This window comes from Melospiza melodia, chromosome 3 (genome assembly GCF_035770615.1).
Source record: "Melospiza melodia melodia isolate bMelMel2 chromosome 3, bMelMel2.pri, whole genome shotgun sequence".
In the NCBI taxonomy this organism is placed as follows: Eukaryota; Metazoa; Chordata; class Aves; order Passeriformes; family Passerellidae; genus Melospiza; species Melospiza melodia.
Window position 1 is genome coordinate 112102577 of NC_086196.1, and position 19340 is coordinate 112121916.

At 44.5% G+C, this 19340-nt stretch overlaps 1 protein-coding gene across 1 annotated transcript in view; it reads left to right on the plus strand.

The window, feature by feature from the left end:
- CFAP61 (cilia and flagella associated protein 61) overlaps nt 1-19340 on the plus strand; it is an 89182-nt gene that overhangs the window by 50582 nt on the left and 19260 nt on the right. Inside the window, exons 18-24 of the mRNA XM_063152674.1 lie at nt 1172-1270; nt 4763-4928; nt 6705-6864; nt 11633-11922; nt 14907-15234; nt 15489-15580; nt 17196-17401. Of these exons, the coding sequence (XP_063008744.1) occupies nt 1172-1270; nt 4763-4928; nt 6705-6864; nt 11633-11922; nt 14907-15234; nt 15489-15580; nt 17196-17401 (1341 nt within the window). The remainder of the gene's footprint in view (nt 1-1171; nt 1271-4762; nt 4929-6704; nt 6865-11632; nt 11923-14906; nt 15235-15488; nt 15581-17195; nt 17402-19340) is intronic.

The window sequence follows — 19340 nt, forward strand, 5'->3', positions numbered from 1 at the left end:
GAGATAGAGCATCTGCAGAGGAAAATGGTATGTGACCAGATCAATAAAGTGCATCATCGTGCAGTCATGCAAAAGAGGCACATTAATAGTGCCTGAAACTTTGATTATGCCATGTTTCTGGTGCTAGCTCACAAGATTTCCATTCTTAGTATTAACAGTATTTAAATGTAATGTGACTGTAGCCCCTGGATTTGGGCACTTCTTGGTAAGAGACCATGCAGCGTGTACAGATGACTTCAGCTCCACTCTGAAATGAAATCTCAGTGCTCTGAGGTTGGGAGGATGTGTAGGGTGTTTATGCAATTGATCCCCTGTAAATAAATGCCAAGGAGCTGTGCTCTGTTGGTGTGTGAAGTTCCTGCAGTTGTTGTTCGCACCCCACGAGCGACGTTCCCGGTGTGCAGATGGCATCGCTTCAACACTCTGCTTTCAGCCTTGTGGATCAGGCTCGCTCTCATTTACATGAAGACCATTTTGTATCACTCAGGCAGCATAAGGTGGCCACAAATGAAAAGCAAATTCTATTTACATCCACCTTTGCAGAGTGACCTTAATTTAAATGAGAATCAGGCCCATAATCTGTATAAATATATGCACACTGTTACATTAAGGTTATTTATTACTTTGTGTTTGGCCTGAGTATGCATGGAGATTTACCACAGATAATCCATAATCCAGAATTAAACTATTAATATGCATTTTGAGAGGGGCAGCCATAACCTTGAAATTCCTTGGTTTAAGTATGACCTTTAACTATGTTTGAATATATTTTTTAAATGTATGAATAACAAATTAACATTGGTTGATAAAAAACATTCTGATTCCTTTGTACCATTTGCATCAGTCCATCCTTAACTTACAGAAAGCCTTGAAGATTAGAAGGCTTAATCACTCATCATATTTACTTGTTTTCAAATGTCAGATCACATTTAGTTCAACATACTGTCAGTCTTGTCCCCCTCCTCGCCCCAGCATTGCTGAAACTGTGGTGGAAATTGTTCTTCTCTTTGTATCCAGAGATACCTGTATTTGGGTAGAGTGAAACACTTTGACCCTGTGTAAAGGAATTGCTTTCTGTATCCTCCTGAACATGGAATTCTGAGCTATACTGTTCCTTGGATGTGCCCTCTGAATTTCTTCCAACTGAGACTCTTTCTTTTTCTTTCCACAGGCCACGTCTGAAGTTCAACAACCTGACCTTGATTTCCATTCATGGCCTTCCAGGAAAAGACCCACTGATTTCCAAATACAGAAGATTTTTAATTAACAGGTTTGACTTCATGTCTAAACACTTCCGTAACTCCTGCAGAAAACATAACACTCTGTAATTCTTGTGAACTTGTCCTAAATTTTAGATACATCCATAGAGAGCCCCAAAGTACTCCAGTCTGTCTATCCAGCATGCACTCACCTACAAGAGGAATTGGATAGAATTATGAATAGGGAAATAGTGCCAAAGCAGTAACTTGAGGACAGCAATCCACTGTGTTATACCTTGGAAGTGGGCCCTGCTTTCTGAGGCTTTTTAGATTGTTTAAATCTCCATGCTGAAGCCAAATGACACAAGATGTCTGCTTACTTTTTAAATCTTGTTTGGTTTTTAACTTCCATGAGTTTTGTTCTAAATAATACTGAACCGAAGAACCTACAAGAATTAATATTGGTAACGTGACAGGGACTGACTTTGGGCAGTGTGTGGTGGGATGCAGAGTCCATCAGTGCTGGTGGGGATTTTGCTGGGTACAGGGGAATTGTTGCTGTTGATCAGTTTGGCAGAACTGTTCTGCATCAGTTCTGCTGCTGTGGGCTGTGAGTGCCAGTCCCTGGGCTGTGGCAGTCTGTCCAGACCAGAGCTGTGTACAGCTGAAGGGAAATGGAGGAAGAGCCTTGTCTAGGGACTGTCAAACACTTTTCAGACATCCTTGTTTTTCAAAAAATATAACAGCTTCCATTTAGTCAGATAAGATCTTACGTCTTTAAAATTCAAAGTACATAATTCTCATTAAAATACAGTATTTTTGGGTTTTATTTTGGATAAATCATCACTGTGGACTTGAACATGATTGTTTTGAACATTGAGAAGCATAGAACTAAAATGGATCAGTTACTCTGAATAGCTGGGGAATGAACATATACTAAGTTATTTAGAATTGGCATGTGACTCTTTGGAGCCTTTACATTGTATTTCACCAAATCTTTTCCTCCATGAGCTGCAGTGCACTAAAGGACTGGCTCTTTAAATGACAAAACAGCTCCATGTCTGCTTGCTGAACCTTACAAATGGAATCTCTACCAAGATGTGAAAATAATGTAGTGGGAACCTGTTTAAAACCTTCTGATCTCATTTTGCTCTGAACAAGAGATTTTGTAAAAGTAGTTGCCTGTATTACTTTTTCTACTGTAGAAAGGGGTGTGTTCAAGTGCAAATCTAGCAAATGAAGGAATTATAGTCTCACATAAATGCACATAGTCTCTTTCCTAAGTTCACTGTAGAAAAGAGTTGTACTAACAAAGCATCCTTCCTGACAGAAAGTTGCAGTTCAGAGCCACCTCACAGATTTAGCTGTTAAAATCTGAAAGTAGATTAAGAGTGAAAATTGAACTCTGCAGGGTATGATTTCTAAAAGCATCCCAGTGATTTTGAAGTGTCAATCTCCTGGGAGCTGTGCACCTCAATTATAAAGGTGCTTTTGAAAACCTTCCTCTGTCCTTAATGTCCATTTTATTTACAGATTTCTGCATTGTTACAGTTCAGAACTGTCAGTGGTTTTCTTCCCTTATTTTTTTCCCTCTGGTATCTCTGAGTACAGAGGATGCAGAGCATCACAGAAGGCCTGGCAATTCAATCCTAAAATTCCCCAGGTTGTAAAATCAACTGTGTTTGTTCCTGTGGCATCCTGAATGCCAGTTTTGGGAGTTTAGTAGCAATGATTAACATGGAACCAGGAGCTCTGTGTTGGGATGTGTGTCCTGGTATTAATGGCAAAGCAGCAGCTGTCAGTGCTGGTTTCTGTCTGCGCTCTGCTGCAGCTGCTGGTGCCACAGAAAAGCATCAAATGCTTGAGCATGGGCCCAGCCCCTTCTGTTTAATCACTTTGAGTCCTATGGGAGAAAGTGGAATATTTTTCATCACTAAGTATACATAGAAAGTGAAGGTTTTGGACCTCTAAATTGCCATGTATTTTCTGTGGTGACTTGAGCTGACAGCCTGGGTGAAGCCCAGGGTCTTTGTGCTGGCCATGCCCCTCCTGAGTTCCTGGCAGGAGTAAGACTCAGCTTCTTTGTTTGTTCACAGTGATTCTTCTTATAGAGCTGCTCTGGTCTCAAAAACCAGACATCTGTGTGACACCAGCCATTCTTTTTTTGCATGTTTTAAACCTGTTGCATTCTCTTTGCTAGATCCTGTGGGTTTATTGCTCTACAAAGCTATGAATGGGTTTGTCCAGTTCTACTGAAAGAACCTAACTGAACGGGCTTTGCCTGGTGCAGGTTTTCAGTATTGGGGAGGGACGGAGCTGAGCCCAGCTGGATCTGCACAGTGGCCAGCAACCTCTTGTGCATTTCCATGGTGGGCCATTGCCAGGCTCATGGCATTCAGGGGTCACAATGGACCTAGCTGGGAATATTCTCCTCATGTTTTATAGTGTTTGTTGCACATCTGTATGGAAGTATTTCATCTTCAGGAATCTTTGTCTTTGCTGAATGCTATTATTAAGCAGAGAGGGTGGTACAAATGCAGTAAGAAATGTCTTAGTATTTACTTGGTTGGAGATCCTTGGTTGGGGGCACACTCCAAGCCTTTGGAAATAATTGTAATTTTCATTGCTGAGGCATTAAAAGAGGTTTTGTTCCATTTGGATTTTGCTTTAAAATTGGCTTTTTTAAAGAGCAGCTTCCAGATATCTTTTATACTTCTCCAATGCATAGGGATATCCAATGGTTTTTGCTTGGAGGAGGCTGTAATACCCCTAAAACATGAGAAAAACAAAACTTGTCTGAGACTATCAAAGCAAACACATTGTTTTTAGGGTACTGATATGAAATTCACACTGTCAGAGCACCTTGTTTGTGATGTGTGCTCCATGCACACCCAGAACATCCTGGAGTGCACCACTCAGAACCAGTTTAGTGTGCTTTTGGTATTTGTCATTCTTGCATTGTGGAAAAGCTCTTTTGGAACAGGGTTACCAATAGGAGACTTGAGAACTCTGCCTTTTGCTTTTAGTTCTGAGAACCATTTTCTAGCTTTCTATTTATTTTGAAACTTTATGGACTAATACTTTGGAATACGGATGCTAAAATGGGAGGATGCATTCCCTGCATTTGTGTCTCACCTTAGCTATGACTGGTGAAGTTGAATAGCAAAGGAAGGAAAGTTGAGGAAAAGCTGAATAAAGAAGTCTTGTCTTGGAGAAAGAGTTGGACTGTTGAATTATTTTTTTTGCAGGTTCAAAAGCTTCTGAGCTTTTTCAAAAGCTCCCATCAGCCTGCAAAGGAAAAGCACAGTAAAGCATAGATTTCTGATTTTGTTCTTAAATGACGTGATTGTAAGGCCCAGTGCTGGAAGCCTTGTTTGGGTTCAGCAGAAAGCTGTCAATTTGTAACTGAGTATTTCTTAATGCCTAATCTTTTACCATAGGCTGCAGTAAACTCACAGCAAGGGAGCAGGACCACTGGGGGCCTGGGCTGAGCTCACCAGATGTCTAATTAATGCCTGCTGTCAGCTGCCGAAATGTCACTTACAGATATTTTTTCTTTGCAGCCACTGCTTTAATGATGAAGATTATGCACAGATGTCACTTTGTTCCTGGGTTAACGTTGTGGTTGGTAAAATGACGAGCATAAACCGCAGTGCCAAATACGTCGTCGTTTCCAAGGAGAAAGTGCCGTACGACTACCTGGTTCTGTGCACGGGACAGAGCTACCAGGTGAGCAGCACAGTATTCCCAGGTTTTCCACACTGAGTGGTGTTGCTGGGATTAGGCAGAGCAAGGCTAGCACCAGCAGTTTGCAGCCCTGCAGTGCAGCAGGGTGTAGGGCTGTGTTGGTGCTGAAGCTGGAGGAGAGGAGGGTTGGACAGTTTACTGCTCAGGGTTGGGCAGGAGGCAAAGCTGCTGGTGTTTTTGCCACCATCACCATTAAACCTGCTGAGGAGCAGGCTCAACTGACATGTGGTCCCAGCCACAGGAGACTGAACTCCAGCTGGTCTAACACCATTTGACCTAGTTTTGGAAATGGAGAGAATTCCTTATCAAATTAATTACTCATCTCATTTGATGACCGTGCCTAGGCATGTCCATGGTGCTGCTTGGTGTTGTAGCACACAGCTGAGTTTCCAATGAGATTGAAGTAGACCCTTAGCTGCATGGGAGACGTGGAATCAAGCTGACCTCCAGCTCCACAGGGTCAGCTTCCACTCAGACTCCCTGGGCAGGGTGGCTTCTGGCTCTTGTATCCCCATGAGGCCATCAGGCCCCATAACCAAACAGGCAGCTTGGTACAGCCCTTTTATTGCAGAGCTTTGCCTTACCTGGGTGGGTAGAAGTTGTGAGCAAGGCATTTTGCCTTTAAAATCAGAAGATGGATGTAAGCAATGTGTGCAGCTTTGCAGTGCTGCACCACATCCCACAGCAGTGTCTGTCTGCCTGTGTGCAGCAGGCTGTGTGGTCTGTGATCCCTTCTCAGAGCAGAGGCACACTTAAACAGCAGCACATGGGCACTGCTCAGCAGGCATGAAACAAAAGCTGAAGTGTGGGCTGGAAAAGTGCTCCTTGGTAAAGGTGTTTGGAGGTCACTCTGACTTGCAAAGTAATTTATGGCAAGTACCTGCAGTGGGAGAGAAAGGTAAAGATAGCAAGGGAAAAGGCAGGTTTTATCTGCCTTTGAGGAGAAATTCCATCATTATCATCTATTCTCATTTTCAAGCTATACAAAAGGATAAGAAGAAATTAGTAGCTTCTGTTTTATTACACAGAGCTCTAGTCCATCCTTTTTGAAAGTTGTTCCTTATTTGGCAAGCAGTCAAATTAATGCTTAGTAACATTATGTGTTAGGATTTAGAGATTTACTTGTTGAGTGAGGCCTTTTGGTGTCATGCCTGGTTTTATATGACCCAGCAATATTTCAGTTGATCTGGCTGGCAGTGAGAACAGGGTTCAGGACATGGCTCAGTGATGCTGAGGAAGTCAGAGATGAGATTCCCTTTTTGCTTTTTTCTGCTCAAACTGAGTTTGTTATTGTAAAGCAACATTACACAGTGACCATGTTACTGAATCTTCATTTGAGCTATGAAGCAGGTTTTGATCCCTTTCTCTGGGACAAAATCTGTCATTGTAGAAGGTTGATTTTTGCTGACAAAAGGTGGAGGCAGAGCTGTTAAAAGTGATCTGTCGGTCAGAGAGATGCTGACACCCCCTTCTGTGTGTTGGGACATTTCTGCTGTGCAGTCCCTGGCATTTGCCACGTGCACTTGCACTGGCAGTGCTGTTTGAAGTGGTCACCCACATCCCACAGGAAACAGGGACCACATGCACATGTGTATACTCCATGTTCCCTGTGGCCATGGGTGTGTTTGCTGCTGCTGAGTGTGACAAAGGGCTGGGATGTGCCAGAACAGCAGTCCTTGGGTAGCCAAAGTGAGAGTGTCAGTTGTTTTAACATCTCCAAGGTTTGTGCCATATCCACTCACTGACTCATTTCTCCAGGCCTTGGCTCCCATGGGAGAATATATCAGTGAAGTCACGAGCCAGTGGCCACAGAGATACACAGAGAAAGTCCCTTCCAATCTCTTCACTCTCAATGATGCCCAGGACTGCTTCGAGGCAGCACTCTGGCTGGAGGAACACCGCCTCATCAGGTCCACAGGTAAGCACACACAGAGAAATGTTTCCTAGGCTTATTACTTCCTTTATTCCCTGGTATAATTGGTGCCTGATGAATTCTAACAGTCTTTCATCTGGGCTTTGTTTCCCAGATTAATTTATAATTTTTAGTTATTTTTGATACCCAGCATATTTAGCTGGGAAAGAAAGGTTTCAGATAGATTAATTATCTGCAGTTATTATGGAAAACCAAATGAGTCCCAAATGCAAATCTGTCTAAGGTCAATAATTCACCAGTGAAATAATAATTTAATTAGTGGATGTGGTTTTCTACTGTATAGAAAAATATCTAGATTTGTGGCATAACACAAAGAAAGTAGGCATAAATTAGGAAGTATCTGTCAGCATCGTATTCAGTTGCATCAGTGACAGATTTTCACATAGAACTGCAAGTTCCTGGTACTTTTTAACCCTTAAAATCAGACATTTATGCTGATGTGCACCGTCCCTGTATTTTCTCAGCCTTGTCATGTGTGCTCTGTTTGTATGTTCACTAGTGTGTGCACTGTGGAAAATATCTGGGACCATCCAGCTTTCTGAGTCAACTTTGAGCTAGAAAAACAGAGACCAGAGAGTCAATGAGTTGATGAAATGTCAGTTCCTGCTGGCTGTGAGTCAGGACCGTTCAGAGCAGGAAAGCTGTCCTTGTGGCGAATTCCTGCTGGCAGAGTGCAAGAGCAGGACTTTCCTCAAGATGTGTTTTACCTGCCTTGTTTGTGGAGTGTAATGAGAATTGGCAGTGCTTTGGTGTGGTGCAAGGTTCACACCTGCTTGGCAGTCCTTTAGGGAAGGTCTAAAAGCATTGGGAATTCCTTTATCATCCTCCAGGTCTTGCTGTGATCAGCACAGGGGTTCATAAACATGGCAGTGTTTCTGGCCAGATTCCTGGCCTCCACCTGTCCTCCAGCTGGTGCCAGCCCTGCCCACACAGCCTTACCTGGCATCCAGCTGCTACAGCAGCTGACTTTGCATAGACACATGAGAGTGTTAGCTTTCCCTGTTTGCTGCTGCTAGTCCTTCATGTAACTCCCTGTGTGCCCAGTCCTGGAATGTGCTCTGGTGCCCCTCTGCAGGATTGTGCCTGGGAGCAGCTGCTGGCTGGGATGCACAGTGCCAGGAGGATCAGTCACTCTGCAGCAAATGGCACAGTCAGGTTGTCTCACCTGCCCTGGCATGAGTGCACCTGCTCCAGCAGCAGTGCTGGAGTCATGGAATGCTCATCTTCACTTTGTTATTGCTGCTGGCCTTGGCTGCAAGGTGGAGCTGCATCTCTTAATGAGGCCCTGGCCTGGCTTCATGTGTAGAGAAGGTAAATTCACACCACCATGGGGTTGGTCTGGAGGCACTTCTGGAGATGTGGTCCAGGAGAGATGTGACACCTTCCCCTTTCCCCCTGCTCTGGCTTCAGTTCCCTCTCCTTGCTCTTCCCATCACATTCTCTGCTGCTGTGCAGAATGCCCAGCTGGAGAGTCTTCCTCCACTGATCTCAGTTTCTTATTCCTCACCCTGCTGCTTCTTCCAGCTGTTTTTCTTACCAACATCCTTCCTTCAGTCCTGACACTTGTGCCAGGGCTCTGGGAGGGCTTTCTGCTGCTGAGGGCCTGGGACCAGGGCAAGCACTGGCCCCATGGCTACTACTGTGATTTACTGATAAACCCAGCCACCTAATGCATGGAACCTATTACAGCTGTAATTGGGACTAATTGAAATTCATCTCCTATTAGCTCTGCACTTTCCATGAAAATAAAAGTAGGATGGAAGTAAAGTAAGGAACAAAACTGCTTTAATGGCCCAAAATGAAGCAATTATTTTTTTTTCTCTTCACCTAAGCATAGTTTACTGCCTTATTAAAAGTGTGTTTGTAGGAATAGTCTTGCATTAAAATTCCAGTGCATGAATCACTGACTGGAGCCACCAATGCTTTAGCTCATACTGGGTTTCTCCTTTGGCTTTTGCAAACTGCAAAGATTCAGGTCACATTAGGGTCACTGAAATCTTGTGCTTCTTACTTGAGGAAAATTAATGAGTCTGCTCTGCAACAGGACGCTGACATTCAGGTAATAAACGATAAAACTACTGCAATGATCTTTATTTATGGCTGTTTTTTCTGTAGAAGGTTATTATGTTTACTCACAGATACATACATTTTCATGTAGTTAAATAATAAAAGCATCCTGAGGAACTGCTCTCTGTTCAGTAGACATAATTTCAGTCCATAATGAATATCTGCAGTTCCTAGACTACTAGCACTGTCATCTAAAAAGCCACTAATATTGTAATAAGCAGAAGTAGTAAATTGTTGATTTACAAGAGGTCAATAAAGGAGCATTGCTTTCCCTGATCTAATGCAGTTGTATTTAATATTACCATATAAACCAGAATTTTAATTTTCCTTGAGAAATGTAGGACTCTCATCTGATCTTGTCCATCCCCAAATGCCAGTGTCTACTGCAGGAACTGAGCTTCTCTCTGAGGGGGCTGTGCTGCCCAAGCGTGAAGGGTCTCAGCCCAGCCTTGCCCTGCAGTCAGAATGGAGCTTTTCTTGGCTGTGCCTCAGGGAAGCCCTCCTCATCCTCCTTTTCCAGCCACAGCATCCTCTTCACTCATATCTTTTACTCCCTGCAAGTTGAAAACATGGAAATGTAGCACGAGGCTGTCAGCACCTGCACACCACATCCTGGCCTGCACTGTCAGCACGTGGAGTTAATAAAAATGAGTAGAGCAAAGCTGGTCTTTACCCAGGGGTTCTACTGGGCTGCTTCTTGCATTACACCCTGCTGCAGCAGAGAAAAAACAATCAGGCTTACATCTGTCTTCTCTTTTGGCACTCTCCTGAGGCCAGTGTAGCTGCAGACAGGTGTCCTGGCAGGCACAAGCTATGGGATAGATTCTTCTGGCTTGGGAAGTGATGGACACACTGGAACATTCCTGTATTCTATATGATATTTATGGAAGTAGTAAGATCTTTTCTTCACATGTTTTCAAATTGGTACATTTGCAGATAAAATGATTCTGTCCCTCGGGTCATGGCTGTGAACAGCAGAAACGTTTTCTGTCACTGGTGTGCAGTGTCCTCATGGGGCACTTTTCTCTGGCAGCTATGAAGAGAGATGTTTCTTTGGCACCTACAAGTAGCCAAACTGATGGGGACAAATGAAATAACCTTGTAGTCAAAGGGGAATAGTAGAACATCTGTTAACATTTTTATCATTAATATTCTTGGGAGCTGGGGCTGTGTGCCTGCTCAGATTAGTATTGCCCTGCATCTCATGCAGTGAAACATGGTCCAGTGAGATTAGCTTAGCCCATAAAAAATTACAATTCAGGGCATTGGGTATGCTGTCACTTGTGACAAGATGGAAATGCCACCACTGAGACAAACATGGGTTGGTTGTAGCACTGCCCAGGTGAGAAACATGAAAGCACTGGGAAGGTGGTTTTTGGGCATCCTTGTACTGACAGGACACATTTGAAACAGAGGGCATGGGCAGGCAGGTGGGGGTGTTCCTGCCTCCCTCTAGACCCTGCCACTTGCTCAGGGCTGGGGCAGCTGAGTGTGGCATGGCTGTGGGGTGTGTGGCACACAGAGAGCTTGCAGGGCTGGGCTCTGGCCCTCAGATGAGGAGTTCCATTTTGCCTGGGTTGCTTAAAGGCTTAGAGGATCACACAACAGACAAATGCTTCCTGTTCCAAGAAGAGGGTAGAGGGAATGAAAGAGAGAGCAGCAGGTCTCAGTCTTGCTCAGAGGAATGTCAGGGTTTTATATGAAGCCATCCTGAGATAAAACACACAGCTGCTCTGCTGCCTCCCAGCTCTGCCTCTCTTATTGTCAGCCCTTAGGCTAGAGAGCCCTATCATGCTCACATAGAACAGATCCTCCCCTCCTCATGTTCCTGCTCAGCTCTGACTGTACCATTTGAAGTGGCAGCAGTTCAGGACAAGAATGAGCAGGGCCCTGCCCTGCAGTGCCAGGCAGGAGGGATTGATCAGGTCTGAGCTCTCTTTGCCCCAGGCAGGAGGATGGGGCTGCATTCAGGAGCTGTTTCTGTGCTGGTGCTGATGCTCTGCAGAAGGAGCAGCAGTTCCTACACGCTGCTGTCATGGCAGCTGCTGGGATGGATGGCTGCCTGCAGCTTGCTGAGCTCCCAGCAGTGAGCAGGGATGGAACTGGCTCTGGGCTGGGCTCTGTGCCATGTGCAGCTGCCTCAGAGTTGTGCTGAGCTCTCCTCACCACCAGGGACGGGTACATCCCTGTTCTCTGGAGATCAGGCTTTGGCAGAAGGGAGTGGCAGCACTGGTGACCTCCATGTGGCACAAGGGCTTGTTTTCTGTAATTTGGCCTTTCCATGGTTTGTGGGGGTTTTCTGAATGCTGTATTGAATTTGATTCTGTCTGCTCCCCTCTCCGTCAGTCCTTTGAATGAGCAAAATTAGGGAGAGGGGGAGAACAAAATAAAAATGGTTATTTATTTATAAGCCCTAGAGGCTTTTCAATCAAAATAATTCAGATTATGGGGTCAGGATGAATATCATATTTCTGTGTTAAGTATTTGCCTACTTTGTGGGATGTTTTGTACAGATTCTTCACTAAATTATCTTAGCTGCTGTTGCTAGGTAACATTGTTTGCTTCATAGCATCAGAGAAACAAGAGGGTCAAAGAGTGCAATTCCACATTATTATCATCTGAGTTACACTAATAAGGTTTTCATTGTATGTCTTAGAAATCTTTTGCCGTTTTTTTTCCCTCTTAGAGAACATCATTGTCTATGGGAACACAATTGACACGTACACCACGGTAGAAGGCCTCTTATCCCTTGGGATCGAGGGTTCCCGCATCCATCTGGTGTGGGCTCCGCCGGGCTCTGCCAGCCTCTGCCTGCTCGAGGCCGCCCTGGAACAAGCAGTGTGCGAGGCCCTGGAAGGGGCATGTGTGGTTGTGCACCCCAACAGCATCCTGGCACAGTGGGGACACGGTGATGACGGCCTCCTCACCTGGGCTGCCTTCACCACTGCCTCCACCCTCCTCCACCTGCAGTGCTCTGTAAGTACGCGCTGCCCGCGCCTTCCCTTCAGGCTGGGCTTTTAACAGGAAAGCTGTTGAGTTGTGATTTCAGGTCCTTCCCCTGAAGATTCCCTCCCAGGTGTATCATTCACCTCTCCTTTCTCCTGCCAAGCACTGTCTGTCAGTCCTAGAATTCCAGAAGTGACTGGCAGATTGAAAGGATGCCCTCTACCCCTGGGGGCCATTGGGCCATCCAGGTCCTTTGTCCCTTGAGACCTCCCCTCCTGTACCTGGTTGGTGGCTTCCTACCCCTTCCTTTCCCCTCTCCCTGGGGTTAAAATGAACAGCAACCATGCTGTTCAGAGAGTTCTGTTGGAGCTATTGCTGGATTCAGAGGCCTGTGGGCCAGAATAATAAAAGCTCTGAATCAAAACCCTCCATCAGAACTGACTCCTTTCCTTCACCATTCCCTTAAAGCTTCTCCACCAAAGGTAAACCTTTGGAGCAGACCCTCTTAAAGGAGGAGGCTCCATCCTGCCACCACCAGAGCTCCTGCAAGCCTGGACTTGTCTCCAAGTGCCCAGCTGCAGCATCCAGCCAGCCAAAAGTGTCTGGGGTAAAACACCACGCATCCAGCCAGCCAAAAGTGTCTCTGGGGTAAAACACCACAGCTGCCACTATTTAGTTCAGCAGCAAGGGCCAGACAAGCTTAGGCACATCCCATCCAGCTATATTGGTAAATTCCAATAAAAAGCCATCACATTTACCTGCTACATCATAGATTTATCTATTTCCTCATTGTCTCTAGGAGATTGAACTTGTTAGTCTCAATGATTATTTTTTAAAAATCCAAATAAACCTATTGTTAGTGTCCTGACTGATTTGGATTAAAATGTATTTAAGTCACCTGACACACAAGTAATTGTGACTGCTGAGTGACAAATACTCTTAATTCATTTTCAAAGTAATTCTAGAAATCCTTTTCTTATTTAAATGTGCAGTTACTCCTGTCTATAGTTATGTGCATTTAATTGTCATAGTAGAAGCCAAAACCACTAGGATAGTATGTAACTTAATGAAAATATATTTTAAGCAAGTTCCTTTCCCTCTACACCAGTTTCTTTCACTTCCAGTACCAATATTTTATGGAAGCTGTTGGTGTGGCTCTGCTCTGAGCCTGGGGGCAAGTTCTAGCCTTTCCTAAGGGCCAGCATAGTTCTGTTTTCCTTTATTGGGCTAATCCACAGGAGTGAGGCACTTCAAAACCTGCATCCATAGGGAGCCACCAAGACCCTCTGCACTCCCCTCTGTGCAACTGTTGGGGTCAGCTGTGGAGAGGATGAGCCCTGTGCCTCTCTCTCCCAGAGAGCTCCTCAGGTGTTGGGGTCCCTGCTCTGCAGCCCTTTTCTTTTTCACATAGGGATGGTAAAGCCTTTTGTGATGGGGTGAAGACCTCATACAGCACTTCTATCCATAGCAGTCTCCTGGTCTTCATATCAGTAATGACATTCTTCCCACTCTCTTCTTTTTCCTTGAAATCTCTCTATTTTTATCCTTCCACAAACATCTCAACGTGGTTGCTTTTTGGAACTTGGTATCCACTGACCAGCTCCCCTCCAGCCCCACCTTTTCCCCACCACCTTGTCTGCATGGTCCTGCACTGTTCCTTCAGGTGCCCCTTGCTTTGGGGTTTCTTTCTCCTGCCCATTTGTGCCCCATGCTCCTCCTTCCTCCATCCATGGTCTTTCCCTGTGGAGGTCTCTCTTTCACAGCCTCTAAGATGATAGACCTCAATTACCTGTGATATCAAGGGCTTTGTATTCTCCAGAACCAGTTCAGCTGCCATGCAAGGCTGCTGTGTCTGCCTCCAGCCATGTGGGAGGCTGGACTCAGAGGAGGAGCAGGCTCTGGAGAGCAGCCCCACCAGGAAGGCAGCTGCATTCATGAGAGACCAGGCTCTGCAGGAATCATCTCTGCAGCAGCTCTGGGCCTTTTGGGATTGCAGCCAGTATCATCTGTTGATTGGCAGTTCTTGGGGGCTTAATTTGTTGAGTCCTGCAGGATAAAAACAACAGGAGAAAATCTCTTCTTTCCCTAAAGCAGCAGCCTTCCTCTTCCCTACCTCCTGCCCAGGCTGACAGATGGCTCCCACCTGGAGGTTGCACCCTCCAGTGACCCTGTCCTGCCTGTCAGCCAGCAGAATGTGGGGCTGTGTGGTCCTCCTGCACTCATGGGCAGAGCTTCTTTGATTTTTGGCTCCCTGAGATGGCCAGAATTCCCTTAGCTGTGCATAGTTAATCACTCAGTTTATCTATGAACAAGCCCAGGGGTTCTGTCTCCTTCACTGTCGCATCTTTGCTTATGCCAGTACTGCTAAAATTTCCAGGTCCCTGTGCCTTTTCTTTCAGGCAGTTGAGTATCTGACACTTGCCCTGAATCCCCAGGAAAGCTCTTTGGGGGTACAACTGGGTAACAACTTTACCCCAGTCACAGATTTGTCCTGAGCTGGTGCTAATGGAAGTACAGATTACAGATGCTGCTTTGGCCTGGCACAATTAAGTCTTGGGCTTTTCAGAATGAAGGCAGCAAGGGAAAATGTGCTTATCTGAAACCCTTCCACCCTTTCCTCAGCCAGTAAAGGAATATTTCTTGCTGGAGGGACAGCAACTTGTTGTCTGATGGTTTTAAAAGCTGAGGGCACACACAGTATGTGCTAAGGGCACTGAAACTTGCTGCTGTGAGTTTCACAGGAGTGAAATGTTGGAGTTTTTAAACTATCTAATAACCAGAAGCAGATGAGTCTAGTTTAGTAATTCTCCTTTCTGCTGTCTTGGTCTTAACTTTGGTAGCTGTAAATGCTGGATCAGAAGGGTCTCTCTGCTGTTATAGTGTGGCTAAAATCACACTGTATTTCACATTCTTGTTTTGTAAAATAACATTCAGAATAAGATCTGGGTTTTAATGTATGAAGTCAACCAATAAGTAATATATAATTATCTTCACTTATTTACATCTCTTTTTAGGCATTTTTTAGCTTTGCCTACAGGACACTGGATTATGACATCTTTAAGGCTGTCACTGATGCTTGCCTTGTTTTTGATGGAAGAGTTGTGATTGATACCGAGTTCCACACCAACGATGCCAGCATCAGGGCTGCAGGTCCTCTCACAAAGTTCTCCAGGAGATACTACAGGGATGAATTAACACACAGCAACTTCAACTCCAAGGAGATTGGCTTTGAGCTTGCTGTTTCCATGCTGAGTCTCTTTGATTCAAAGCTTCAGCCCAGTTCTGAGCCACCAGAAGGCTCAGACAGACTCATCCCCGTATACAGGAGGTGTAAAGTTCAAGGTATGTCCAGCTGGATTTCTGTCACACTTCCATCTCCTCTCAGGTATTTTTGCTCTTCTATAGTGTAGGCAGGTCTATCTAATCTTAGAAATGATGGTTTTTCAAAACATTTGAAAATCATCTAAACCAGTGCAGTACAGCACTCAAGGCTCCTTATGTACTGGAAAAAGATAATGACAGAAGGAGGACAGACAAATATATTATTTTGTTCATTGTTAATGACTTAATAAACCTCATATTTTCATTTATGGCAGGTGGTGTTCTTCCTGGAGGTTATAACTACTTGCACATTTCCAAGCCTGGAATCCCTGTGCCCTTGGATGTAGAAATTGACCCGTATGATCGTGTAAGTTAAATAATGGAACTTTTCTTGTTTTGTCCTCCCTGTTTGTTTGAAAAGGTGTTCCTGTTTAGGGTAGCTGGTTCTGGAGGCACAGTACCCACCAGGTACAGCTGGAGAGAAAACCAGGAGCAGTCTGGTTTCTGGTTTCAGTTCAGCTAACTGAACCTCTTGGGTGTTCCTTTCCACATTTCCTAGTATTTGGCTTTCTCCAAAGACCCCTGGTTTCCGTGCAGAGGACACAGAACAGTATTAGCAGCATTTCATGCTTTCAGCCTTCTTTACTCCCTGCAGTATGGTGCTGCAAGTGCATACAGATGATGGCAGTGTGGCAGGGAAATTCAGCTGATTTATAGAAGAGCAGGAAGTATTGTGGAAGAGATGCTCTGTGCTGCTAGAAAATAGCAAGTCCTGCAGCTGTGAGAGTTGTCTTGGAACAGGGCACGGGGAAGCACTCACCATGCTGGGCTGCATTCTCTTACTGGAGAACTTGAGGCAAGAAAAGGTCTAGATTAATGTCTTTTAAAGCCAGAGAGGACTTTCCACCTAGACAAGATCCTCTTTCATGTAGATTCTACCTTTCTCCTTGGGAATTTCTGCATCAAGCCCATTTTTGCAGTTGATTTAAAGAGCAGCTTTTAAAAAGCTACTTCAGTGCTGATTCTAAAACCTGAACAGCAGTGAAACAAATGGGCTTTTTAAAAAGGAAATGGTTTAGGGAGAGGAATGAAAGCATGGCTCACCTTGCTTTTCAGATCCAGGATGAGCCATCCAAAGCAGCATGTAGTGAGAGCAGAAAGGATTATCAGAGAGGAGAATTGGTTTTTTTACTCCAAATTGCTAGAATATGATTAGACTTATTTTGCTGCCACTCTGATTACCTGCTGATTACCTGAAAAGGGACGATATTTTTTAAAGCCACTCTAGAAACTTTGTGTAAAAATCCTAAAAGAATTTTCTAAGAAAGAAGTAAGAGAAGCTAGTGAAAGGTACTAGCTTAGGTGTGGAAATACTAAAGGCTTCTGTAGCCTAGCAACAGGTTGTAGAAATGTATAAAACTGTGACAGGAATACAACTGGAAAAAATAGCTTCAAGTAATCTGATCATCCCACTGCAATGTGAGATTTGAAAGAAATTTTTACATTTTTGTCTGAGTGATTGATTTAGGTGGCTGAAGTTTGAGTGTGCTACAATTTGAGTGTGAACATTCAATATTCATCACAGTAAATGTGATGAGTCATATCCATTGATGAGCTATCCAGTGTTGTTTGGGATGCCCCAGGTCATCTTTCCTGACTCCAGCAGCTGCTCCAGGAGGTCACAGGTCTCTGTGGATCCAGTGTCATGCTGCCAGCACAGCCAGAGGGCCTGGGTTTCCCCAGGTGTCTGCAGTGACAGTGGGATGGGCAGTAACCAAACCAAACCACATGGAAAATCTGTGTCCAAGCCACAGCAACATTCCCAATGAACTGCTGTGCCAGGAGTGGTCTCTCAGTTTTAACAGGAGAGTTGTGGATATTAAGCAGTGAGAGCTGCAGGCTGGGAAGCCCTCGCTGACCCTGTACGTGTGCCAGGTCAGGTGTTCGTGTCTCCACAGCTTTCCTGGTGTTTTCTCTTCTAGGGAACAGAGATTGTAACTGGGGAGGCCAGTCAGGGGAATTACTTCAGGATACACTTCAGCAGATACAATATGGTGGACAGCATCACCTGCTTTTCCAAGGAACCCTTCCCTGTGTCCAACTACATCTGCTTGTACGGGCAGCACGAGCGCCTCCTCAATGACCTGTACTACCGCTGGGGGGCCGGGCAGCTCACAGACCTCTACAGGTGAGGGGAGCTCGTTGTTGTGCTCAAAATCTTCCTTCTGGCAGAATTTAAGGTTTGTCTCATTGTGCTTTGCCTTTTGGCTGCTTTCCCTTGGAAAAAAAAAAAAAAGGTAGAAAAACAGATTTAAAAATATTTTCCATTATTTAGCAATATTGTCGGTAAAAATGTAAGTCCTGAAGACCTTCCTGGAAAGAGCTTTGTGTCTAAGATTTACTTAGAGGAGGAGCAATGGTTTACTTGATTATTTTTCATCTGAATGAGCATTTTGGTGTCTTTATCACTTTTGTTTAGAATATTCAGTAGGTTAATAATTAAGCTGAACTTGAATAATCCTTTATTACTGAACTCATGTTCAAAAGTCGCTTTTAAAAGTATTTTTGTTGCTTTGAATCAAATTTTTAAGTCAGAAGTTCATAGGGAGATTTTAAATAACTCATGGTGATAGTCACACTCAGCAACTTGCCTATTTTTATCTGGTGAGAGAGATTGAAGGCCTGGTTAGTTCTAGTCATGTGCCATCTCCTCTGAGAGAATGTTTCATTGCTTTTGATTTTCATTTGAAGAAATCCCTCACAAATGGTGCTTTGGAACAGAAACTGTCACAGATGGAGTAGTGAAGTACTGCCTTACATCAGCTGGGTAGAGACAGAAAGCCAGGCTCAGGAACAAATGATCAGTTTTTATTGTGATACAAAGTGGTGCCTGAAACATTTCCAGGTTTGATTTTCTTCTATTTACAAGTGATTAGAAGAAAGACACAAATGGTATCAAAATTTTCAGATTAAATGTTGGTATTTAGATAATAGTTTGTAAAAGTTTGCTGTGAAGAGTGTACTGTGGTCTAGAAGATGCTTGTGAATATTGCTGCTGTAGGGCTTGATTTATAGCAAATGTTGGGGTTGTTTTACAAGAGAGGAACGGGGCACAGCAGATGTGAAATTCACCTGAAATTCACTGTCAGTGAGTGTTAAAGAGCAGCTGAAGGAGGGTGACACAAGTGCATGAGAGATGAGCTAAGCAGTTGATTTCCTCTCCTTGTCACGGCTCATGCTGATGGTACATTTGGAGCACTCGGAGAACTCCCTGGGCTGTGCAAGGTGCCATCAGTCCTTTTGGGGCATCACAGTGTGCACACACACATTGTGAGCTCACCTTTTCTGGGAACCACTCTGACATGTGATATGGGGCATTTGTCAGAGGCACCAGCAAGTTTCACATCAGTAGTAACATCTGGAAGAATAAATCATCCTGCTTTGGGATTTCAGCCTGCAGCACAGGTAGCAGTATTTTCCTGACCTTGACCAAAGGATCCCTGGTGTGCTGCACAGAGGGATACCATGTATCAGGGCCTCATCACATCCATTCAGCTCTCCTTAATTAGTGATGATGAGCTAATTTTGGACTTGTCTTTTACAGCCATTAGACAGTGATGTTGTTTGGGACCTTTTGCCTCGTTATTTTATCTCGCCTCTCATTAGCCTGTGGCAGAATTCCTGAATTACAGTTGCCAGGTTTTTCTTATCTGTTTTTTTTTTTTTTTTTTATTGCCTCCAGTTGTTTTCAGTCTTCTTTCTACCTTATCTTTAGATAGATTTGTTCCTTCTCCTCTTGCTCCTTGGTCCTATGAATGAAATCCCATATGTTGCTCTGCAGCAGTGAACATATGCTGCTCTTTAATCCTTGCTTGTGTGGCTCTTGTGGCACTTTAACACACACAGAGACACTCCCGCTCATCCCAGCTTGGTGTTCGTGTTACACATGTCCACCCTGTGAGGAGGGAGCATTCTCCAGCAGGTGTAACAGGTAAACTCCCTGGCATCCCCATGGAGCAGTCCTGGCACACAGCAAGCTGGCAAAGAAACTTGATGGTTTCAGAAGAATGTGGAGCAACAGAGGCAGTATAATGTACTCTCATAATATATCACATCTGCAACACATC